The 18,921-nt window shown below is 43.2% G+C and overlaps 1 protein-coding gene across 1 annotated transcript; it reads left to right on the top strand.

Moving 5' to 3' along the window:
* The first annotated feature begins 16,902 nt into the window (after positions 1-16,902).
* LOC102720198 (AAA-ATPase At3g28540-like) lies at positions 16,903-18,635 on the top strand. Its single transcript, XM_006664482.3, has one exon. The coding sequence runs from the start codon at positions 16,933-16,935 to the stop codon at positions 18,388-18,390; it is 1,458 nt and encodes a 485-aa protein (XP_006664545.2). The 5' UTR covers positions 16,903-16,932; the 3' UTR covers positions 18,391-18,635.
* The last annotated feature ends 286 nt before the right edge of the window (positions 18,636-18,921 follow it).

The following is an 18,921-nucleotide window of genomic DNA, read 5'->3' on the forward strand; positions in this document are numbered from 1 at the left end:
GTGTCGGCCGGACGGTCCGGACCCCTAGCCGGGCCTGCGCCCTCGCCTCGGCCCAGATAGCGCCCGCGCCCACGCCGAAGTCCGCCCCACCTCCCTGACTGAGTCCGTGCCACTGCCGGAACCGACTCTGCCTCCGTCGTCGCAACGGCCGCCGTCCGCCGCGCGCGCGTGCACGCCTCGGCCTCCAACCACCTCCCCCTTTAAATACCCCGCCGCCGTGCACCGCCGCCCACCTTTTTCCCCTACGCCACCGGTCGCCGCCCCCAACCCGAGCCGCCGCTGCCGAACTGATCTCGCCGCTCGCGTCTCGCCACCCTCGCCACCGGCCGTCATCGTGTGTGCGTTGCCTCGCCGACGCACCCCTGCCCTCGACGCCGCCGGTGAGCCCCCTCCCCTTTCCCCTCTCGATCTTTCTCCTCTCTGGCGCCGCCGTCGGGTACCCGCGTCTTCGCCGGCCGCCATCGGTCGCCTCTCGCCATCGTCGTGCCTCCGCTCATCGCCGTCGTTGCCACACCGTCGTCGTCCCATCGCCTCCGACACCCACCCTTGCTTTTCACCGCCGCACGCCGTCGCTGTCTCGCCGCGCCGTCGTCACTGTCTCACCGCGCAGTCGTCCCGCCATCGCCGTCGCCGTCTTGCCGCGTCGCCGCCTCCCGCCGCCGCCCGTCGTCATAGCAGGTGCCACCGCCATCGCCAGCCGCTGTCAGTCGCCGCCGGCCGACTGCCTCCATCCCCACTCCCCTGTTCTCTCTCTTTGACGGACGGGCCCCACCCGTCGGCCACACCTCCTCCTCCCTCCCTCTCTCTCCCAGCCAACAGGTTCCACCCGTTAGTCCCCTCTTTTCCACCCCCCTCTCTCACTGACGTGTGGTTCCCACCCGTCAGCATCCTCTCTCCTCGCTGATGTCAACAGACCCTTTATTGCGTAATAATTGATTTATGACTTTTCAGTTTAGTTAAAAAACCAAAAAACTTCTAAAATTCATAACTAATTCATCTGGTCTCCGTTTAAGTCCATTCAAATTTTATTAAATTCATAAAATTGCCAAGAATCCAATTAAATACTATCTTTTACTGTTTTAGTAGAGTTGGTGCCTGTTTTAGTTATTTTTGTGGTTTGTCGCTTAGATTCGGACCCCGCCGAAGAGCCGGTTTATTTTGAGATCATTGCCGAAGTACCCCAGGGACCAGAGCAAGGCAAGTGGCACTCATCTTGATCATATTGAACCCATTATTGCAAGTTCTCTGCTTTATTTATTCAAACATGCATTGTTTTAATTAAAGTACATGTTGTATTTATTTTATGGGTAACCTATTATTATGCCGTTGTTTATCCAACTTTATTCATGCTTTACCAGGGGTAACTTGAGTAGAGTTAGGCCTAGGTTAATGCTTAGCCATGCTTAGAACAAGTAGCTCATGGGATCACACTTTAATCATGACCAGTTCTGAATAGCTGTTAATTATGACTCATTACCCGGTTTGGGTTAATGCCAACTAAAATATTGATAATGGTGGGTTGTGGGTGCATGGTTTTGATAGTCGCACCCATGGCAATTAAGGAACGGTTCATGGGAAACCCTGGAAGTAATTCAATGCTAACCACATGCCGAAATGGGTAAGGTGAGATTTGAAGCATGGCTTCGAACTATTTGACGTACCAAGGCAAGGGTATGCGTTATGGAGTATGGACGGGCAATCGTGGTGTAACGAAAGCCTCTGTTGCTTCCGGATCTACCAAGGCACAAGAGGGGACTGCCCGACTTGGTGTAAAGGAGGGGGTGAAACCTAAAGTGCTGGTACGATTAAATAGGGAGGGTTGTGTGACGGGTCCTATCACGGTCTCCTTTCTGGTATACCATGGCGGTATGTTGGCGCACGTTCAAGTGTAGTGGAGCTGTGTCTTGTGGGTAGAGTAGTACACCTCTGATCAGAGTATAATCTATTCGAATAGTCGTGCCCACGGTCAAGGGCGGACTCCCAGCTTCACTATGATTAGTTGAATCTTTAATGACCTGAGTAAACTGGCTTTCACTTGGGATTACTGCCACGTGGTGTAGCGTTGAGTAGTGGTTGGGTCTGTCGCAGCGTGGTGTAATGTTGGACAGTGATGTGGTATTTTACAACTGTTATTTATTTACTCTTTTATTTACTTAATTACCTTTATTCAGTTTAATCTCTGTTATTTATTAATTGCTGCTTTACTGCAACTAACCATAGCATGTCCTTGTTGATCCTTATGCATCATTTATCACCATCTTTGTTGTGCTGCTTGTTGAGTACTGTGGTTTGTACTCAGCCTTACTCAATTTCCCCCTTCAGAGTTAGATGTGGAATCCGATGGAGGTGACTCTCAAGAGTGAGCTATTCTGCCGTCGAAGCGTTGCCTGTGGACTAGAGTCATACCCGTTGGAGCTAGTCTACGTTATCTTTCCGCTGCATTTCTCGTTAGATTAAGTGTTATTTTCAGTTGTTTCTAAGAACGATGGTTATGTAATCAACATTGTCTTTTTGTGTACCCTGGCTGGTCCTGGACAAGGATTTTAATACACAATTAAGTTCAGAAATTCATGTGAGGACTTTCTGGTCGTGACAGGTTGGTATCAGAGCCAATCTTGCCTGTAGGATGAGCCAAATGGAAACCCTAGGAGCCTTCTGTCATATGCATTAGGTTTTGCAAAATTTGAGTTGTTTTTAAAAAAAAAGGAGTCGAGTTTTTAGGTTTTTAAATTTTTTGTCGAGCATACTTGCTTCTCAAACCTTGATCTCTATAGAGGTGTGACATCTCGTCGACATAACCGTATCTTCGTCGCATAAGTCGTCAACAACTTCAGCCAATCAAGATTCAAGACCAGAGAATCAAGTTTTGCCAAAGGTGAACCTTCGCAACTCCAAGTGTTGCTCGCAAGGTGAAGACGCAGAAGATTAGGAGTCAAGCTTCGCTTCTTCGGCCGTCGCAGCTGTTTTTGAGCCGTAGACGTTACCCTAGCATCGTCTTTTTAGTCATTGCTTGGTAGTTTGTGTGTGTAGGTTTGTGTCACGCCCAGAAATTTACATCAAATTTCTGAACAATAGCATGTATTAAATCTCGGTTCAGGAATCAGCCCGAGTACACACTATGACAAATTAATACACAGTTCCACGACTTAAAAACAAATAAAAACAATTATCTATCGAAATGTAGCAAAAAAAGAAAAACAAGACTAGACCATCTAATCTTCAGCTTCAGCTGGCGAAGACGGCTCCACACCACAGGCATTCTCAACGGCGGGCTGAACCTCACTTCAACTTTGGGAACAACCTTCTTCCGACTTCTGACTTAGGCTCTAGCACTTGCTCTGGTGGGGAAAAATGTAAGCAAGGCTGAGTACAAATCACCGTACTCAACAAGTAACACCCAAGAGAGGGAGAATAATAAATGCAATAGGTTGTCAAAGATAGGCAAAGGTTAAATTGCAGAAAGCTGCAGTAATTTAGCAAAACAGTAAATAAAATAAACTGAAATAAAAGTAAAGTAAACATTTAAAATAATCATCCACTGTCCAACGTTACACCACGTTGCAACAGGCCCAAACCACTGTCCAGCGTTACACCACACTACAACAGGGTTAACCCTCTGTCCAACATTAAACCATGTTGCGATAGACCCAAACCACTGCCAACGTTACACCACGTTGCGTAGGGTCAAACCAGTTCCAGGATTGATCAGGTTATGAATGGTTCAACTAATCGCAGTGAATCTGTCGGTTCGCCCAATAACCGCGAGCACGGCTATTCGAATAGTTTTACTCTGCAGAGGTGTACAACTTTACCCACAAGACATGGCTCCCAAGCATGTTACCATGCCCCAACGTATCACCACGATACTTCAGTACGGAAACCATGATAAGACCTTTCACCTAACCCTCCCTAGACAATCGCACCGCACTTCAGGTTTCACCCCCTCCTTTACACCAAGTCGAGCAGTCCCCTCTTGTGCCTTGGTGAATCCGGAAGCAGCAGAGGCTTTCGTTACACCACGATTGCCTGTCCATACTCCATCACGCTCACCCTTGCCTTGGTACGTCGAATAGGGACAAGCTAGATTACGAGTCTCACCGTTGCCCATTCTGGCTTGTGGTTAGTACGTGTAAGACTTCCAGGGTTTCCTGAGAACCGATCCTTAATTACCATGGGTGCGACTCTCAAAACCATGCACCCACAGCTCACCATAAGCAATATTTTAGTTGTATTAATCCTCAACGGGATATTAATAATGATTACAACCATTAAAGGCCTATCAAAGTGTAACAGTAATTAAATGATAATTGGTGAGCTAGTTGAACTAAGCATGGCTAAGCATTGACTAACCCTAATTCTAGTCAAATTAACCCTGGAATGACAATAATAATAAATGGGGATCAACGGGTATAAAGGTAAATGCCTAATAGATAAATAAAGTAAATACGTTTGAATACAATGCATGTTTGAATGTAAAAGCGGGGGATTTATAATCAAAGGTTCAATATGATCAAAGAAGGGTTCCACTTGCCTTGCTTAGACCCACGAGGAACTTCGGCGACGACTTCGAGAACGAACGGCGCTTCGACGGGGTCAAAACATACGACAAACAAGGCAAAACAAGCAAAAACATACTATAAAACTACTGAAATAGAGAAAGAAACTATTTTTAATGGTTTCTTGGTGTTTTTCTGGATTTAATGAAACTTGAATGGACCTAAACGGAGACTAGATGAATTAATTATGAATTTTAGAAGATTAACTATGTTTTAAACTAAACAGAAAACCTTAATTATTTATTGTGCAATTAATGGGGCTGCTGATGTCAGCGAGGAGAGAGGAGGCGGCGCTGACGGGTGGGTGCCACCTGTCGGTGGGAGAGGAGGAGAAAGGGGCACTGACGGGTGGGCCCGAGAGGGAGAGAGAGGAGAAAGGGAGGGGCGGTCGGTTGACGAGTGGGGCTCGCTCGTCAGCGGCGTAGCACAGAGGAGCGGGGCGGGAGTTTGGCCGGGAGAGAGAGAGGGGCGGCAGCGCTCGGGCGCGACGGACGGTGACCGGCGGAGGGCAGCGTCCGGCGACGAGCGGTGTAAACCGGCGGGTGGCGGCGAACGGCGACAACCCGACGGGCGGCGACGCGGGGGTCGGCGGTGACGCTAGGAGCGCAACGTCGAAGAGGGAGGAAAGCGGCGGCTTGGGGAGGATGACGTTGACGGCGTGACAGGAGGGCGGCGGCGATCCGGCGACGACGGGTTTGCGTCGGTGACAGCGAGGCAGGAGCGACAACGAGCGGAGGGATGGCGGCGACGTCCAAGGCGCGCAGACTTCTTTTACAAATTTAGGCTTGGGATAAATCAAGTTGGCTTTGAGTTTAAATCAAGTTAGTCGATTTGCGAACCTCGATTTAATTAAATTAATTCCTTTAGAGGGATTTTTCCTAAGTTAATTAAGCCAATTGTTATTTACAGATTTCTTTTACAAATTTAGGCTTGGGATAAATCTCCGGGCGTGACAGTTTGCTTTGCTTTGGGGTTAGCGGTTCACCATAACTAGTGGTGAGCCATAGCAGTAGTGGAGTTATTGTTGTACCGGCAGGAGTTGTGTAAATTTTAAGTGTGTTTCTTACGTCAGACAATTATAGTTCATTAATTAAATAAAACCTCTTTTCTCTTAGCCGTTTCTTTTTCTCCTTTCTCTTTCTGTCCTCTCCCGCTCCTGCAGATGGTGAACACTCGCAAGTGGCACCCGTCTTTGATCATATTGAACCTATGATTATAAAATCCCCCACTTTTACATTCAAACATGCATTGTATTCAAATGTATTGACTTTATTTATCTATTGGGCTATTACATTTATATCCGTTGAATTCCTATTTATTATTATTGTCATCCCAGGGTTAATTTGACTAGAATTAGGATTATGCAATGCTTAGCCTGGCTTAGTTCAACTAGCTCACTAATTTTCATTTAATTACTACTAGACTTGATCGACCTTTAATGGTTGTGATCATGATTAATCTCCCGATGTGGATTAAATACAACTAAAATATTGCTTATGGTGGGCTATGGGTGCCTTGTGTTGAGAGTCGCACCCATGGCAATTAAGGACCGGTTCTCGGGAAACCCTAGAAGTCTTACCCATACAAACCACAAGTCGAAATGGGTAAGGTGGGATTTAAAGCATGGCTTCAAACTATTTGACGTACCAAGGTAAGGGTGTGCGTGATGGAGTATGGACGGGCAATCGTGGTGTAACAAAAGCCTCTGCTGCTTCCGGATATACCAAGGCACAAGAGGGGACTGCCCGACTTGGTGTAAAGGAGGGGGTGAAACCTGAAGTGCGGTGCGATTAAATAGGGGGTTATGTGATGGGTCCTATCACAGTTTTCTTTCCGTGGTATTGTGGTGAAAAACCGGCGCACGTTCAAGTGTAGTGGAACTGTGTCTTATGGGTAAAGTTGTACACCTCTGTAAAGTAACTATTCGAATAGTCGTGCCCGCGGTTATGGGGCAAACTGACAGATTCACTGGGATTAAAGAACCTTTTAATAACTTGATGGACCTGGAACTGGGTTGACCCTGTCTACATGGTGTAACGTTTGCAATGGTTTCGGTGTGTCGCAACGTGGTGTAACGTTAGGCAGAGGGTTGACCCTGTTGCTACGTGGTGTAACGTTCGGCAGCGGTTTGGGCCTATTGCAACATGGTGTAACGTTAAACAGTGGATGATTATTTTCACTATTTACTCTACTCGTTTTATTATATTTTATTTACTGTTTTGCTAAATTACTATCGCTTTGTGCAAGTTAACCATAGCCTATCCTTGTTATCCTATTGCATTCATTATTCTCCCTCTCTTGGATGTTACTTGTTGAGTGTACTTAGCCTTGCTTAATTTTTCCCCCACCAGAGCAAGTGCCAGAGCCTGTGTCAGAAGTCAAAAGGTTGTTCCTAAGGTTGAAGTGAGGTTCAGTCTGCTGTCAAGAGTGCCTGTGGTATAAAGTCGTCATTGCCAGCTGAAGCTTAAGATTAGATGGTTTAGTTTGTTTCTTTTTCCGCTGTATTTCGATAGATAATTGTTTTATTTATTTTTAGGTCGTGGAACTGTGTATTAATTTGTCATAGTGTGTACTCGGGCTGATTCCTGGACCGAGAATCAATACATGCTATTGTTCAAAAATTGGTGTAATTTTCTGGGCGTGACAGATATTTTATAGATCTTGGCCGTTTGTATGTCGCTTATAGCCAATGATCTTTGCCGATCTACATGCTTATCATATTTACATCAATAAAGTAGCTGATTGCCTTACTGCATTATTTTTATACCAATCGGCGAGATTTATTTAGATCGGTAATTATTTTGTGTTGCATCGGCTTAAGAGGATCACATGCAAGTTGGTTTTAGCCGATCACAGCAACAAAGTACTCATCGTTTATTTATTTATGATTCAAGTATATTTGTATCGGATTCTCAACCGATCCAAGCTTTCAACAGTCGATTGATCAGCCTATCGGCTAAATACTGCTACATCAAGGTCCGATGGGCTGGTTTCTCAGTTACATATTGGCTCGATAGCCGGTCGGCTTGTCTCAATGCTTATCTTGTCAGTTGTAGGATCAAACTGATTGGCACGCCTATGCGATCTAAGAATTTAGGTTCTGCATTGGAGCGTTCTAAGAGGTGACTCCTAGGCCTTCGTGTGTGACACGTCATTGGATCACATTTTGACGTCAATCGAAGGCTAATCGCTATTTATGAATCAAAGAACACAAACAAGAACAAGATAGATTGTACCAAAGTTGGGACCAAACGAACGGTGAAATTGTTCTAGACAGATTAATCTAAGCAAATCCAACCGCTAACTATGGTGGCGACTATTAATATATAGAGTTAAAGGTCGTACAACACACCTTAATGCTAACCTAATGGAATCCAACATGATATACGACCCAAAGGCCAAAATTCGGCAGCACAACACCGGAACAGATTCTGGATGTCAACTTGTTCAGACGATTCCCATTGACTTGTAATGAATTTGGATATAGGACTAGAATCGTTAGAAAGGTTATCTTGTTATCTTCGCATCCATATAAAAAAATGCCCCAATCCCAATCTTCTGAAAGGATATCATAATCACTCGATTAGGTGGAGTCACGACACAACTCTATCAGGCTTCTGAATAAACATGCTCTTGAGCCCTATAACCGCAGCACCACGTCTACTCTGGTTATCAACCATGTCGAAACCCGGTTGACCTCCCCGAGAAAGCTAATCCCTGCTTGTGAATCAAAGAACACAAACAAGAACAAGATAGATTGTAACCATTTACAGATGAATGATTGAACTCACAAGTTAGGGTCTCATAAACCGAACGAACAGCGAAACTATTACAGACATATTAATCTAAGCAAAACCCAACCCCTAACTATGGTGGTGGCTATTAATATATAGAGTTTAGGGTCGTGCAACACCACTTGACACAACCCTAATGAACTCCAACATGATATATGATCCAATGGCTCAAAATTATGTGACACAACACTAGAACATATTCTGGACGTTAACTTATTTGGACGATCCCTATTAGTCGTAATGAATTTGGATATGGGACCAGAACCGTTGGAAAACTTATCTTGTTCGCTTTCCATCCATATAAAGTACATCTCAATCTGAGCTCGTATGCAATACGGGCATATGTTTTTAGTGCAAACTGGTCATGGACCCTGAATCGTACTCTAAGTTGACTTGGTTTGGGCCTACATCTGATTTGGACGCCCCTTGCTGGTCCTCCGCGCCTCTAAGTCCCTCCCTAAGTTTCTCCTTGTCCTCTTCATTGTTCCTAATCATACTATAATCATTAGGTGGCAATCTATTCACAAAATCATCTAAAGAAGACCTAAGAAACGAGCTCACCTGTAAATTCAATTGTCGTGGACCTTGAATGACCAACAGAGGATTGTTGTGTATATATGAACGAGTGATGTCCTCATCATCCTCCCCCTCTTGAATTGAAGTCATCCTTGACTCAAGCGCATCTTCTTCTCCCAAGTATGCCTTTAAATCTGAAATCTAAAAAGTGGGACTAACCCCAAAATCTGGAGACAACTCAAGTTTAGATGCATTATCACTAATCTTCTCAATAATTTTGAAAAGACCATCAACTCTAGGCATCAACTTAGACTTTTTCAAATCTAAAAAATGTCCTCATACTCCTGCAAAAGATTAGTGACAGTAGGAGGTTTCGAACTAGCAATATCATCATAGAAATTTAACATGGTTATATTTTGTTTTAAGCATAACACCATCCTTCAAATTAATCCCCTCGGTGTTAGAATTAGGTGAATGATTATCCTTATTAGATAGAAAAATAGAATTAACAATTTGCTGATTTTTATATTCAACACTTTTGAAACTAACAGCTTGATCTTTACCAGCTTGTACAATTTCAACAGGGGTCAATGGAACCAAAGTAATTTTCTTTCCTTTGTGCACAAAAGTATATTTATTATTTATTCCATGATGTGTAGCATTATTATCATGTTTCGAAGGACGATCCAACAAAAGTAAGCAAGCTTGCATAGGAACCACATGACAATCAACCGAATCAACATACGATGCAATGGAATACGAAACTCTGCAAACTTGTGTTACCTTTGCTCGTCCAGAGTCATCTAACCACTGAATATGGTATGGTATACAACCCTAAACAGAATTACCACAGCTAGTTGCTTTTCTGGAAACTACTCACTTTATGCCCCTTCCCACTTATATGTTATTATTCTTTGTTATATGTTTTACTTAAGTTTTATAAAGCTTATTTATTGTAGGTGTATTAAAAATGAAATTTGTGCTTTTAGCTAACTATTTTCTTGTCAACAAATATAGTTCCGTTGTGAAGCACGGTCATATAACTAGTATTATAAACACATCGATTAAATATATTACAAATATATTGATTTATGACTAAATGTTATATGTGAGTGATAAATGCTTTTTGGATGGGATGTTTTCAGTTTTTATGTTTTGGAACATAGTGAGTAACAAACGTTATTAGAACTGGATCATATTTTAGAATGTTGGGAGTAACAGAAATTATCTGAATTGGATAGTATCAGTTTAGTTTTAGACGAGTCAGTGGCTAACATCTGTCATCATCAGAATATTCGCAGGGTAACAAATTTTATCGGTGTTATATTTTTGCCGGCAAAAATAGTTATCGAAAGCATTTATAATATTTTAAACAAAACTAAACCATATCATATAAATTAAATCCCCACTTACTGCAATTACTGTGATTTTTCAGCAATTCAGTTGTTCCATGACACCAACATTTCTCTGCACAGCTGGATTGAAGTTGCATGAATAGTATCAGATTGTTTTTGTAGTTGTGCTAATTCATGAACACACTAGTTCTAGAAGTTGCCCAATACTTAGCAAATTTTGCTTTAAATCAAGTACCAGTAAAACATCTTTTATAAATTTTGCACCGTCTATTTTGGACCGTCTACCGTTTAGACAGAAATCGTACCTTATTTTAGTAGGCATGTGGTTAGTACAACCACTGTCAATAACCCAAACATCATCCTTTTCTTTTTGGGCAGTTTGACAAGAGAAAACCGTTTCTTTAGATTTTTCTTCTTGTGAAAAATTTGCCCCGATTAAATTCTCGAGTTCTGCAATATTTTGCAATATGACCTTTTCTCTTGCACTTGTTGCAAGTCATTTTCTTCCAACACATATTTGTGGTATGACTAGATTTTTTTGCAAATATCACACCACAAATTTGAATTAGACGTATATTTTTCTGTTCTTTCAGCACCTTCCTCTTTTGTTATATTTTGCCTTGGAAAATCACTTTTCTGAAAAACACGGTCTCGTGGTGGAAATCCATCTTTTCAAAAATTCCCGCGAAATCTTAAGTTTTGGGGCCTGAAAATTAATTTTGACTGAAATGCATTTTCAATAGAGCTCCCTTCACGTTGAAGTTTACTCTCTTCATGAGACTCCAACGAGCTCATTAGTTGCTGAATTGTGAGAGATGATAAATCTTTTGACTCCTTAATAGCAGCAACAATGTACTCATTTTTTGGGTAAACTGATTAGAATTTTCTCAACGACCTTTTAATCCTTAATATCTTCTCCGTAGAGCCGCATCTGATGAACAATCTCAACAATTCTTGAAAAATAATCCTTTATCTTTCCTGAATCTTTCATCTGCAAATTTTGAAATTGTCTACTTAGAGTTTGAAGTTTAACGGCAAGTACCTTTTCTGATCCTTGAAACTTCTTCAACTTGTCCCATGCTTACTTCGACTTCTTGGCTCCAATAATACGTGGAAATAAACTTTTCTCAACTCTTTGTTGGATCAAGAACATGACCTTGGTGTCATTCATCTGGTTTCCGCCAAAGATTTTCCTATTCCTCCGTAGGATTGTCTTCAGTGGAATACTCTTTGTATCCATTCTCAACAATATCCCATAATACTTGAGATAGCAGCGTCCGCATCTTGATACTCCATATATCGTAATTTTCTCCTCCAATGACAGGAATTATAGACTGCGCCACCGTGGCGCCCAAACTTGAAGCCATACTTATAGCTTCAAATAACAATGCCGATACGCCGCGCTACTCCTATACGCCCGACTCGAACCTGAGCGCTCTGATACCAGTTGTTGGTGCTAATTACTTTGTAGAATTGGTAGGAGCAAGTGAATAGAAGAGTTGCTTTGCTTTGTGTCTTACCAAGGAGGGAAGTTTGAGTGTTGTATATATATATGTTTAACTAGCTCTCATTCACTTTGATGTGTAAGAGTACATCAACTTCACTTATACTTCGGTGCCTATTTATTGGCCACCATCCAACACATTGGATGGCTAGGTTAGATTACTTTACAATTAGCGAGATATTTCTAGACATTGTTTTTTTAAGTATGCAACATACATATACATACTACAAATTTCTAGATATTTCCATAGTTTTCTTGATCCTTGCTTCATGCTTAGCCATGCATGACTTAACTAGAAGTTTGAAGAAATAAACTAGCTTCTCAACCATGCATGAGTGATCTAGAGGCTTCAAGAGATGTATTAGCCTCTTAGTTATTTATGAGTTAGCTAGAATCTTTCAGAAATAATTTAATCTCTTAGTCATTCATGAGCAGGGGCGGATCTACAGGGTATGCCAGGTATGCATTGGCATACCCTGTATTTTTCCACTGTATACTCATATATGTATACGTATTTTCAAAAAAAAAACCCTCTGTCGAGGGGGGCAACGGCGAGCGGCACCGCGGCACGATGCAGCCGGCAAGCGGGCGTGAACCGAGAGAGGCCCACACGCACGACGCGGCCCATGTAGGGCTGGATAACGAGCCGGCTCGGCTCGGCTCGGTCCAGCTCGTTAAGATAACGAGCTGGCTCGGCTCGGCTCGTTATCGTAACGAGCTAAAAACCTAGCTCGGCTCGGCTTGTTATAAAGCTTGAGCTGGCTCGTTAGGCTCGTGAGCTATGCATAAAAAGTTAACCTAAATAATTTTTCAATAGGTTATACAAGCAAATTTTCGTTTCAAAGATGAAAATCATATGAAATTGTATTTAAATATTAAAGTTTGAACCAACAAATCACATGGTGAATCCATGAAGTACTGAACACATACATTCCAAGGTGAAATTAATGAACGTCGGTGAATCTTATGTCTTTGGTCTAGCTCGTAAGGCTCGCGAGCAGCTCACGAGCCAGCTCAAGCTGGCTCGTTATCTCTAACGAGCTAAAATGCTAGCTCGGCTCGTTAGAAAAATGAAACGAGCCGAGTCGAGCCGAGCCGAGTTGAGTTTGTTACTACTGAAGCGAGCTAACGAAACACGAGCTTTGTCCACCCCTAGGCCCATGCAAGGCGTTTTGCATTCAGCTACACTAGCATTTAATTTCTTAATTAACCGATCTTTAGTTAAGCAGCCTCGATCCGCATATTGTACTAATATCATCTTCATCAATACATTTATATTCCTTCAAAAGTGTCAAATAAAATAATCAGAAAAATAACATTGTAAGTCTCTTGTACTCTTTTGTACTATATCTAGTGATGATTTCAACTTAATCCATAAATTTAAGCCTTAACCTTTTATTTTATACATATATATTAAATCATGTTGTCAATTTAATTTATAATTATTACCGATTTTCTAAATTTGATTTACCGAATTATACATGACAATTTTTAAACAGGCATACCCTTAACTAAAATTCTAGATTTACCACTATTCATGAGTTATCAAAAACATTCAGGAAAATAAATTAACATCAACACCACCTGCGGCCTACCGACCGACAGCCACCTGCGCCCGCGCCCCGCCGTCCCTCCGGCCGCGCCGTCCAGCCTCGCCGAGCCGCCGGCCGACGCTCGCCCACGGCCCGACGGCCGTGCCCCGCCGCCGCTGCACCTGGTGGCTGCTGGGCGCTGGGTGCTCACCGGACGCCCGTCTGGTGTGACCGTGTGCGTGACTGAGTGGTGAGGGTCCCTCATTCTCAAACTCTCGGTCTCTACTCTCTAATTTGTATACTATTGTACTCTAATACTTACTAATTAAATTTGAATTCGTTTCTAGAATGAAAATTATTTGGGTATTATAAGATTTGTATTGGGCTTTTTTTTTACTTGTTACACCATCTCATTATTTACTTGTTATTATAGAATTTGTATTGAGCTATTTTTATTTAGATAAAACATGAAGAGAAGGGAAAAGAGGATATTGCATCCCTATTCCCGAATCACGAAGCTAAGGTGGTATTTAGATTGGAAAAAATTTTGGAAGAAGTGTCACGTCAAATGTTTGATCGGATGTCGGAAGGGGTTTTCGGATACGAATAAAAAACGAATTTCACGGCTAGCCTGAAAACCACGAGACGAATCTTTTGAGCCTAATTAATCCGTCATTAGCACAGGTTGGTTACTATTATGCACTTATAGCTAATCACGGACTAATTAGGCTCAAAATATTCTTCTCAAGATTTCTTTCGTAACTGTGCAATTAGTTTTTTGGTTCATCTATATTTAATGCTTTATTTAGGTGTCCAAAAATTCGATATAATGTTTTTGAAAAAAAAAATTGAGAACAAGGCGTTAAACAAACAATGCATGCAGCCTCATCTCGCGACCTGCGCCATGCGGCCCTGGCCTGCCTTGCAGTTGTTGGCTACCTGGCTGCAGGCTGCTCCATCCTATCTCAACATCCATAAAATCCATTTCCTTAATATTTTATTCTTATACTATGCTCAAACGATTTTTGAATGAATAATATTTCAGTCATATGCCCCTGCTCAAATGATTTTTGATGTGATGTTATTTCTATATTCTATCGTATTTAACTAAATTTGTACCTATATATGTGATCGTAGTGTTCAATTTTTTTCTCACGTTAACCTGTAACGTTGTAGTTTAGACGAGACTACCCAAAAAAAATTCTGGCTACGTCACTGATGACCGCATCAGCTTTTGGACCAGTAGATCTGGCGGTGGTGCGCGGTGCGCCTTGGTGGCGAAGCATCATCTCGGTGATGGTAATGAGATGAACGCGTGTGGCGAGGGCTAGGGGCTCATGCAACAGTTCATATGGCATCATCGAGAACAGCAGCTCGGGCTTATCGAGGACGGTGGCTCGGGGGTGTCAACGAAGCTAGCTTGGCGGTGGTGGTCCAAGCGGAAAGAGCGAGCTAGGGTTCGTGTGAGCTTCGGATTTATTTTTTTTGTTTTGGGTTGGAATTTAATTTTTCACAAGCAGGTGGCTTAGGTAGCTTCGTATAAACTGCACTTCTTTGCTTTAGGTCTGCTGCCTATGGAGATATCTTTCGTAGGCGGCCGGCCACCCGTCTCTACACCGGCCGCGAAAATTTGTGTTTTTAAGTAGCGTCTGTATTGACTACTTAAATGGATCATACATTTTGATTTAAAATTACTGAAAATACTTCGTGTATGTATTATAAAATTCCAATGAAAATAGTGTTTTTCAAGAAAGTTTATGCTTCGACGAGGTAGCTTTCCACCCGCATAAATATTTGCTCTAAATTATATAACACTGTTTACACATGAATTTTAATGAAAACTTACTTTTTTTCTCAAAAAAAAAACTGTACTCAAAACATATGAGGTCTCTACTTGTAAAACTCTGGAAAAAAGGCATGGATATTAGTATTAGAGAATTTTTATGGTGTACACGTAGGTATTAAAATTCTACCGTAAAAAATTTGGTAGCTTCACTTTAGAATAACAAAATTATCTTAGTATTAACTATGTGCTACATATTTGGTGGTTGCGGAAATAAAAGATATAATCACTGGAAATGGGCTTAAAAATAATAGAAAGTCTAGGCAACGTCCCCCACACCAGCCTCCACCACTATCCACAAGCGAGAGCCATCTGTTGTATTCTTCCTCTCTGCTCTAGATCAACGATGTGCATTCCGTCCCCATCCGCGTTGCCTCCCCCGTGCCCTCTGTGCTCTCCTCCGCTAACTCCCGCAAAGCTCGGCCGTTGCACTCCCTCGCCACGTGGCTCCAATCGGACCAGCAATATATCATACTAATTAGTATCGTCTGCTATTAATTAGGTCTTATTTAGTTTGTAAAAAAAAATTTACGAAAACATCACATCAAAATTTTAAACACATATTTGAAGTATTAAACGTAGTCTAATTATAAAACAAATTTTAGATTCCGCCTGGAAACCGCGAGATGAATCTTATGACTCCAATTAATCCGTCATTAGCACATGCTGGTTACTGTAGCACTTATGGTTAATTATGTCTTAATTAGGCTCAAAAGATTCGTCTCACGATTTTCCATATAACTATGTAATTAGTTTTAATGTTCATATATATTTAATGCTTTATTTAGATATCTAATTCGATGTGATATTTTTGTAAAAAGTTTTTACGAGCTAAACGGGCCTTAGACGTATGCTGAGGACGCGAGGTGAGGATAGCTAGCCGGCTGCCGTGACCGTGGCTGTCGTCACGCGAGAACACATGTCCATGCATGTCGCCCCGCGTGGTGTGTGTGTGTGGGCATGGTGCCCTCCTCATCCCCCACTACGACCCTGCCGCCATAAGGGAGGTTGGCCACCTTTAGTCGGCCCGTAGCAGTGGTGTATCCAAAGCATAGGCTCCGTGTGGCGGAAGATTGGTTTTCCTACGTGAAAAATATAGTAATAGATTAATACATTATAAAAATTTAAAATATAGATTAATATAATTTTTAAAATAACTTTTCTATAGAAACTTTTCGTAAAAATTACACCGTTTAACAATTCGGTTAACGTGCGTCTGAAAAAACTGAGTGAATCTAGGTTATTTGCCCCATAGAACGAACGCGGCCGTAGTCCCGGTTGGCTCGGGACAAAAAAATTATAATCTAAGACACATATATATATATATATATATATTAGAATAGAAAAAAAGCATTGCTTAAGTATATATGATTGTGATTTTTCGATGATTTTATAGTTGTATTACGATATTAAAGAACTATATAAGATCGACCATCCAAACATAAAATATCCTACGTACACCAGTGGCCTTTAATCCGTCTAGCTCCACGCATAAGTACTTATCCTGTTCGGATAGAATAACGCACAGACACAATAGCAACAATGGAGCATCTGTGTGCGCTCACGGTTCAGTACCATTGTATAACTTCGCGCAACTGCTTGGAGGAAATTAACTTGGGGGCAGCAGGTCGTTTCTTAGCTTCTTCCTAGACGGACGGTGCGGATCAACCACGCCCAGATCACCGAGATTATATAAACCCGGCCATAGGATCGACGGCAATCCACATCGATCTTATCTCCAATCCAAAAGGCACCAGCCAAGTTAACTGCGCTAGCTTGCGCTCTCGTATATGGCGTCGTCTGTGGATAAGTGGGTAGGGTTTGGGTCGACCATGGTCGGCTTCGGTTTGCTCTGGTCCAGCCTACCGGAGCGCGTCCGTGAAGAGGCTAGAGACATCATCACTAGCTGGACCCCCATGCTGGCTTCCTACTTCAGCTCTTACGAGCAGATCACCATCCCTGAGTATAATGACGACAGGCAGTTCCAGAAGAACAAGCTCTTCGACGTCGTCGCCACGTACCTGAGAAGCAGATGCATGGAGGAAGCTCGCATGCTCAAAGCCCAGCTCAGCAACGACGGCCGGGAGGACACCCAGCTGAGCCTGGACGACGACCAGGACGTCGTCGACAAGAGCTTCCGTGGCTACCCAATGAGGTGGTGCCTGGGCACGACCTCCAAGAACCCGAGCAACCGCATCAATCCCTTTCCCGACGAACACGGGAACACTGTGACCCGGCACTACACGCTGGTGTTTCGCAAGCGCCAACGCCAGCTCGTGCTCAATACCTACCTGCCCAGCGTCGTCCAGCAAGGGCGCGTGCTCATCGCCGAGAACCAGCAGAGGCGACTATTCACCAACCACAACAACGGCATGGGTGGGCCTCAAGGCCTCTGGAGCCACATCCCGTGGAAGCACCCGGCGACGTTCGACACGCTCGCCATGGATCCTGTGAAGAAGGACGAGCTCATTGAAGATCTCAAGATGTTCCAAAAGGGCAAGGAGTACCACCACAGGGTCGGCAAGGCGTGGAAGCGGGGCTACCTGCTGTATGGGCCGCCCGGCACGGGCAAGTCCTCCCTCATCTCGGCTATGTCCCACTTCCTCGGCTACGACGTTTACGACCTTGATCTAACTGCTGCCGGCACCACCAACAACGAGCTGCGGAAGCTCTTCCTCAACACGACGGACAGGTCCATCATCATTATTGAAGACATCCACGCCATCAGGCAGGACCTAACCACCATGTTCAACGACAAGAAGAAGGTGACCAACGGCGACGAACTGCAGCAGCTGCGGCTGCCCAGGGACAGCTGGTACGAGAGAGATCGAGTAACTCTGTCCGGGTTGCTCAACCTCATCGACGGCCTGTGGTCGGCGTTCGGCGGCGAGCGGATTTTCGTTCTCACGACCAACCATTTTGACCAGCTCGATCCGGCGCTGATCCGCGAGGGGAGGATGGACATGCGCATCGAGATGTCCTACTGCCGGCTCGAGGCCTTCAGGGTGCTCGCCGGCAACTACCTAGGCATCACGGATCACCCGTCGTTCGTCGAAATTGGACAGCTCCTCAGCGAGACTGAGACGACGCCAGCGGTCGTCGCCCATAACCTTATGCCTCGAGGTAAGAGGAATGCCCAAGAATGCTTGGCAGGTTTAGTTCAAACACTGAAGAAGAAGAAGAAGGCCAAGACAGAAACTCAAACGTCTCGCAGTCGCGGCATGAGTCCTGTCGAGAGGCCGACGTACAACCTAAGGAAGAAGAAAGATGGACGGGGTAATCGAAGCTGAGCGCTCCACGTTTTCCTGTGGCAGGGAATACCAACCTGCAGCTTTTTGTGTTTTACCCGTTAATTTGTTAGTCAGCTATACTTTAGTCGTAGCCTAAATAAACTGGTAAAAGACATACATTACTGCAGTGTAAACCTACTCATGTTCCTTTTTTTTTTTGCTTCACGCTCTAGAGTTCGTCTGTGTTCTCAACCATGTAATAAACTGCATCGCGCCATAGCGGTGGGCATATATGTTGTGATTTGTCAATGCTTATATAATACTCACTCTGTTCCGGAATATATATATAAATCTTAACTCAAAGTTTGACAATCTATATCTCTATTATATTATATTTTCAAAAAGAAGCTTCCATATTTTCTCATAAAGTCTAGAGTTTACCACATGAATTAGAGGAAAAATATTTAACATATGTAATGGTAAATTAAGATTTTGATAGTTGAGATTTACTAAAAGGCCATACATAAGAGCATCACCAACAGAGTTGGTAAATGGATTCTAATCCTAAAAGTAAGGGATTTTTCATAAAAA

Source organism: Oryza brachyantha, chromosome 12, assembly GCF_000231095.2.
Source record: "Oryza brachyantha chromosome 12, ObraRS2, whole genome shotgun sequence".
NCBI lineage: Eukaryota > Viridiplantae > Streptophyta > Magnoliopsida > Poales > Poaceae > Oryza > Oryza brachyantha.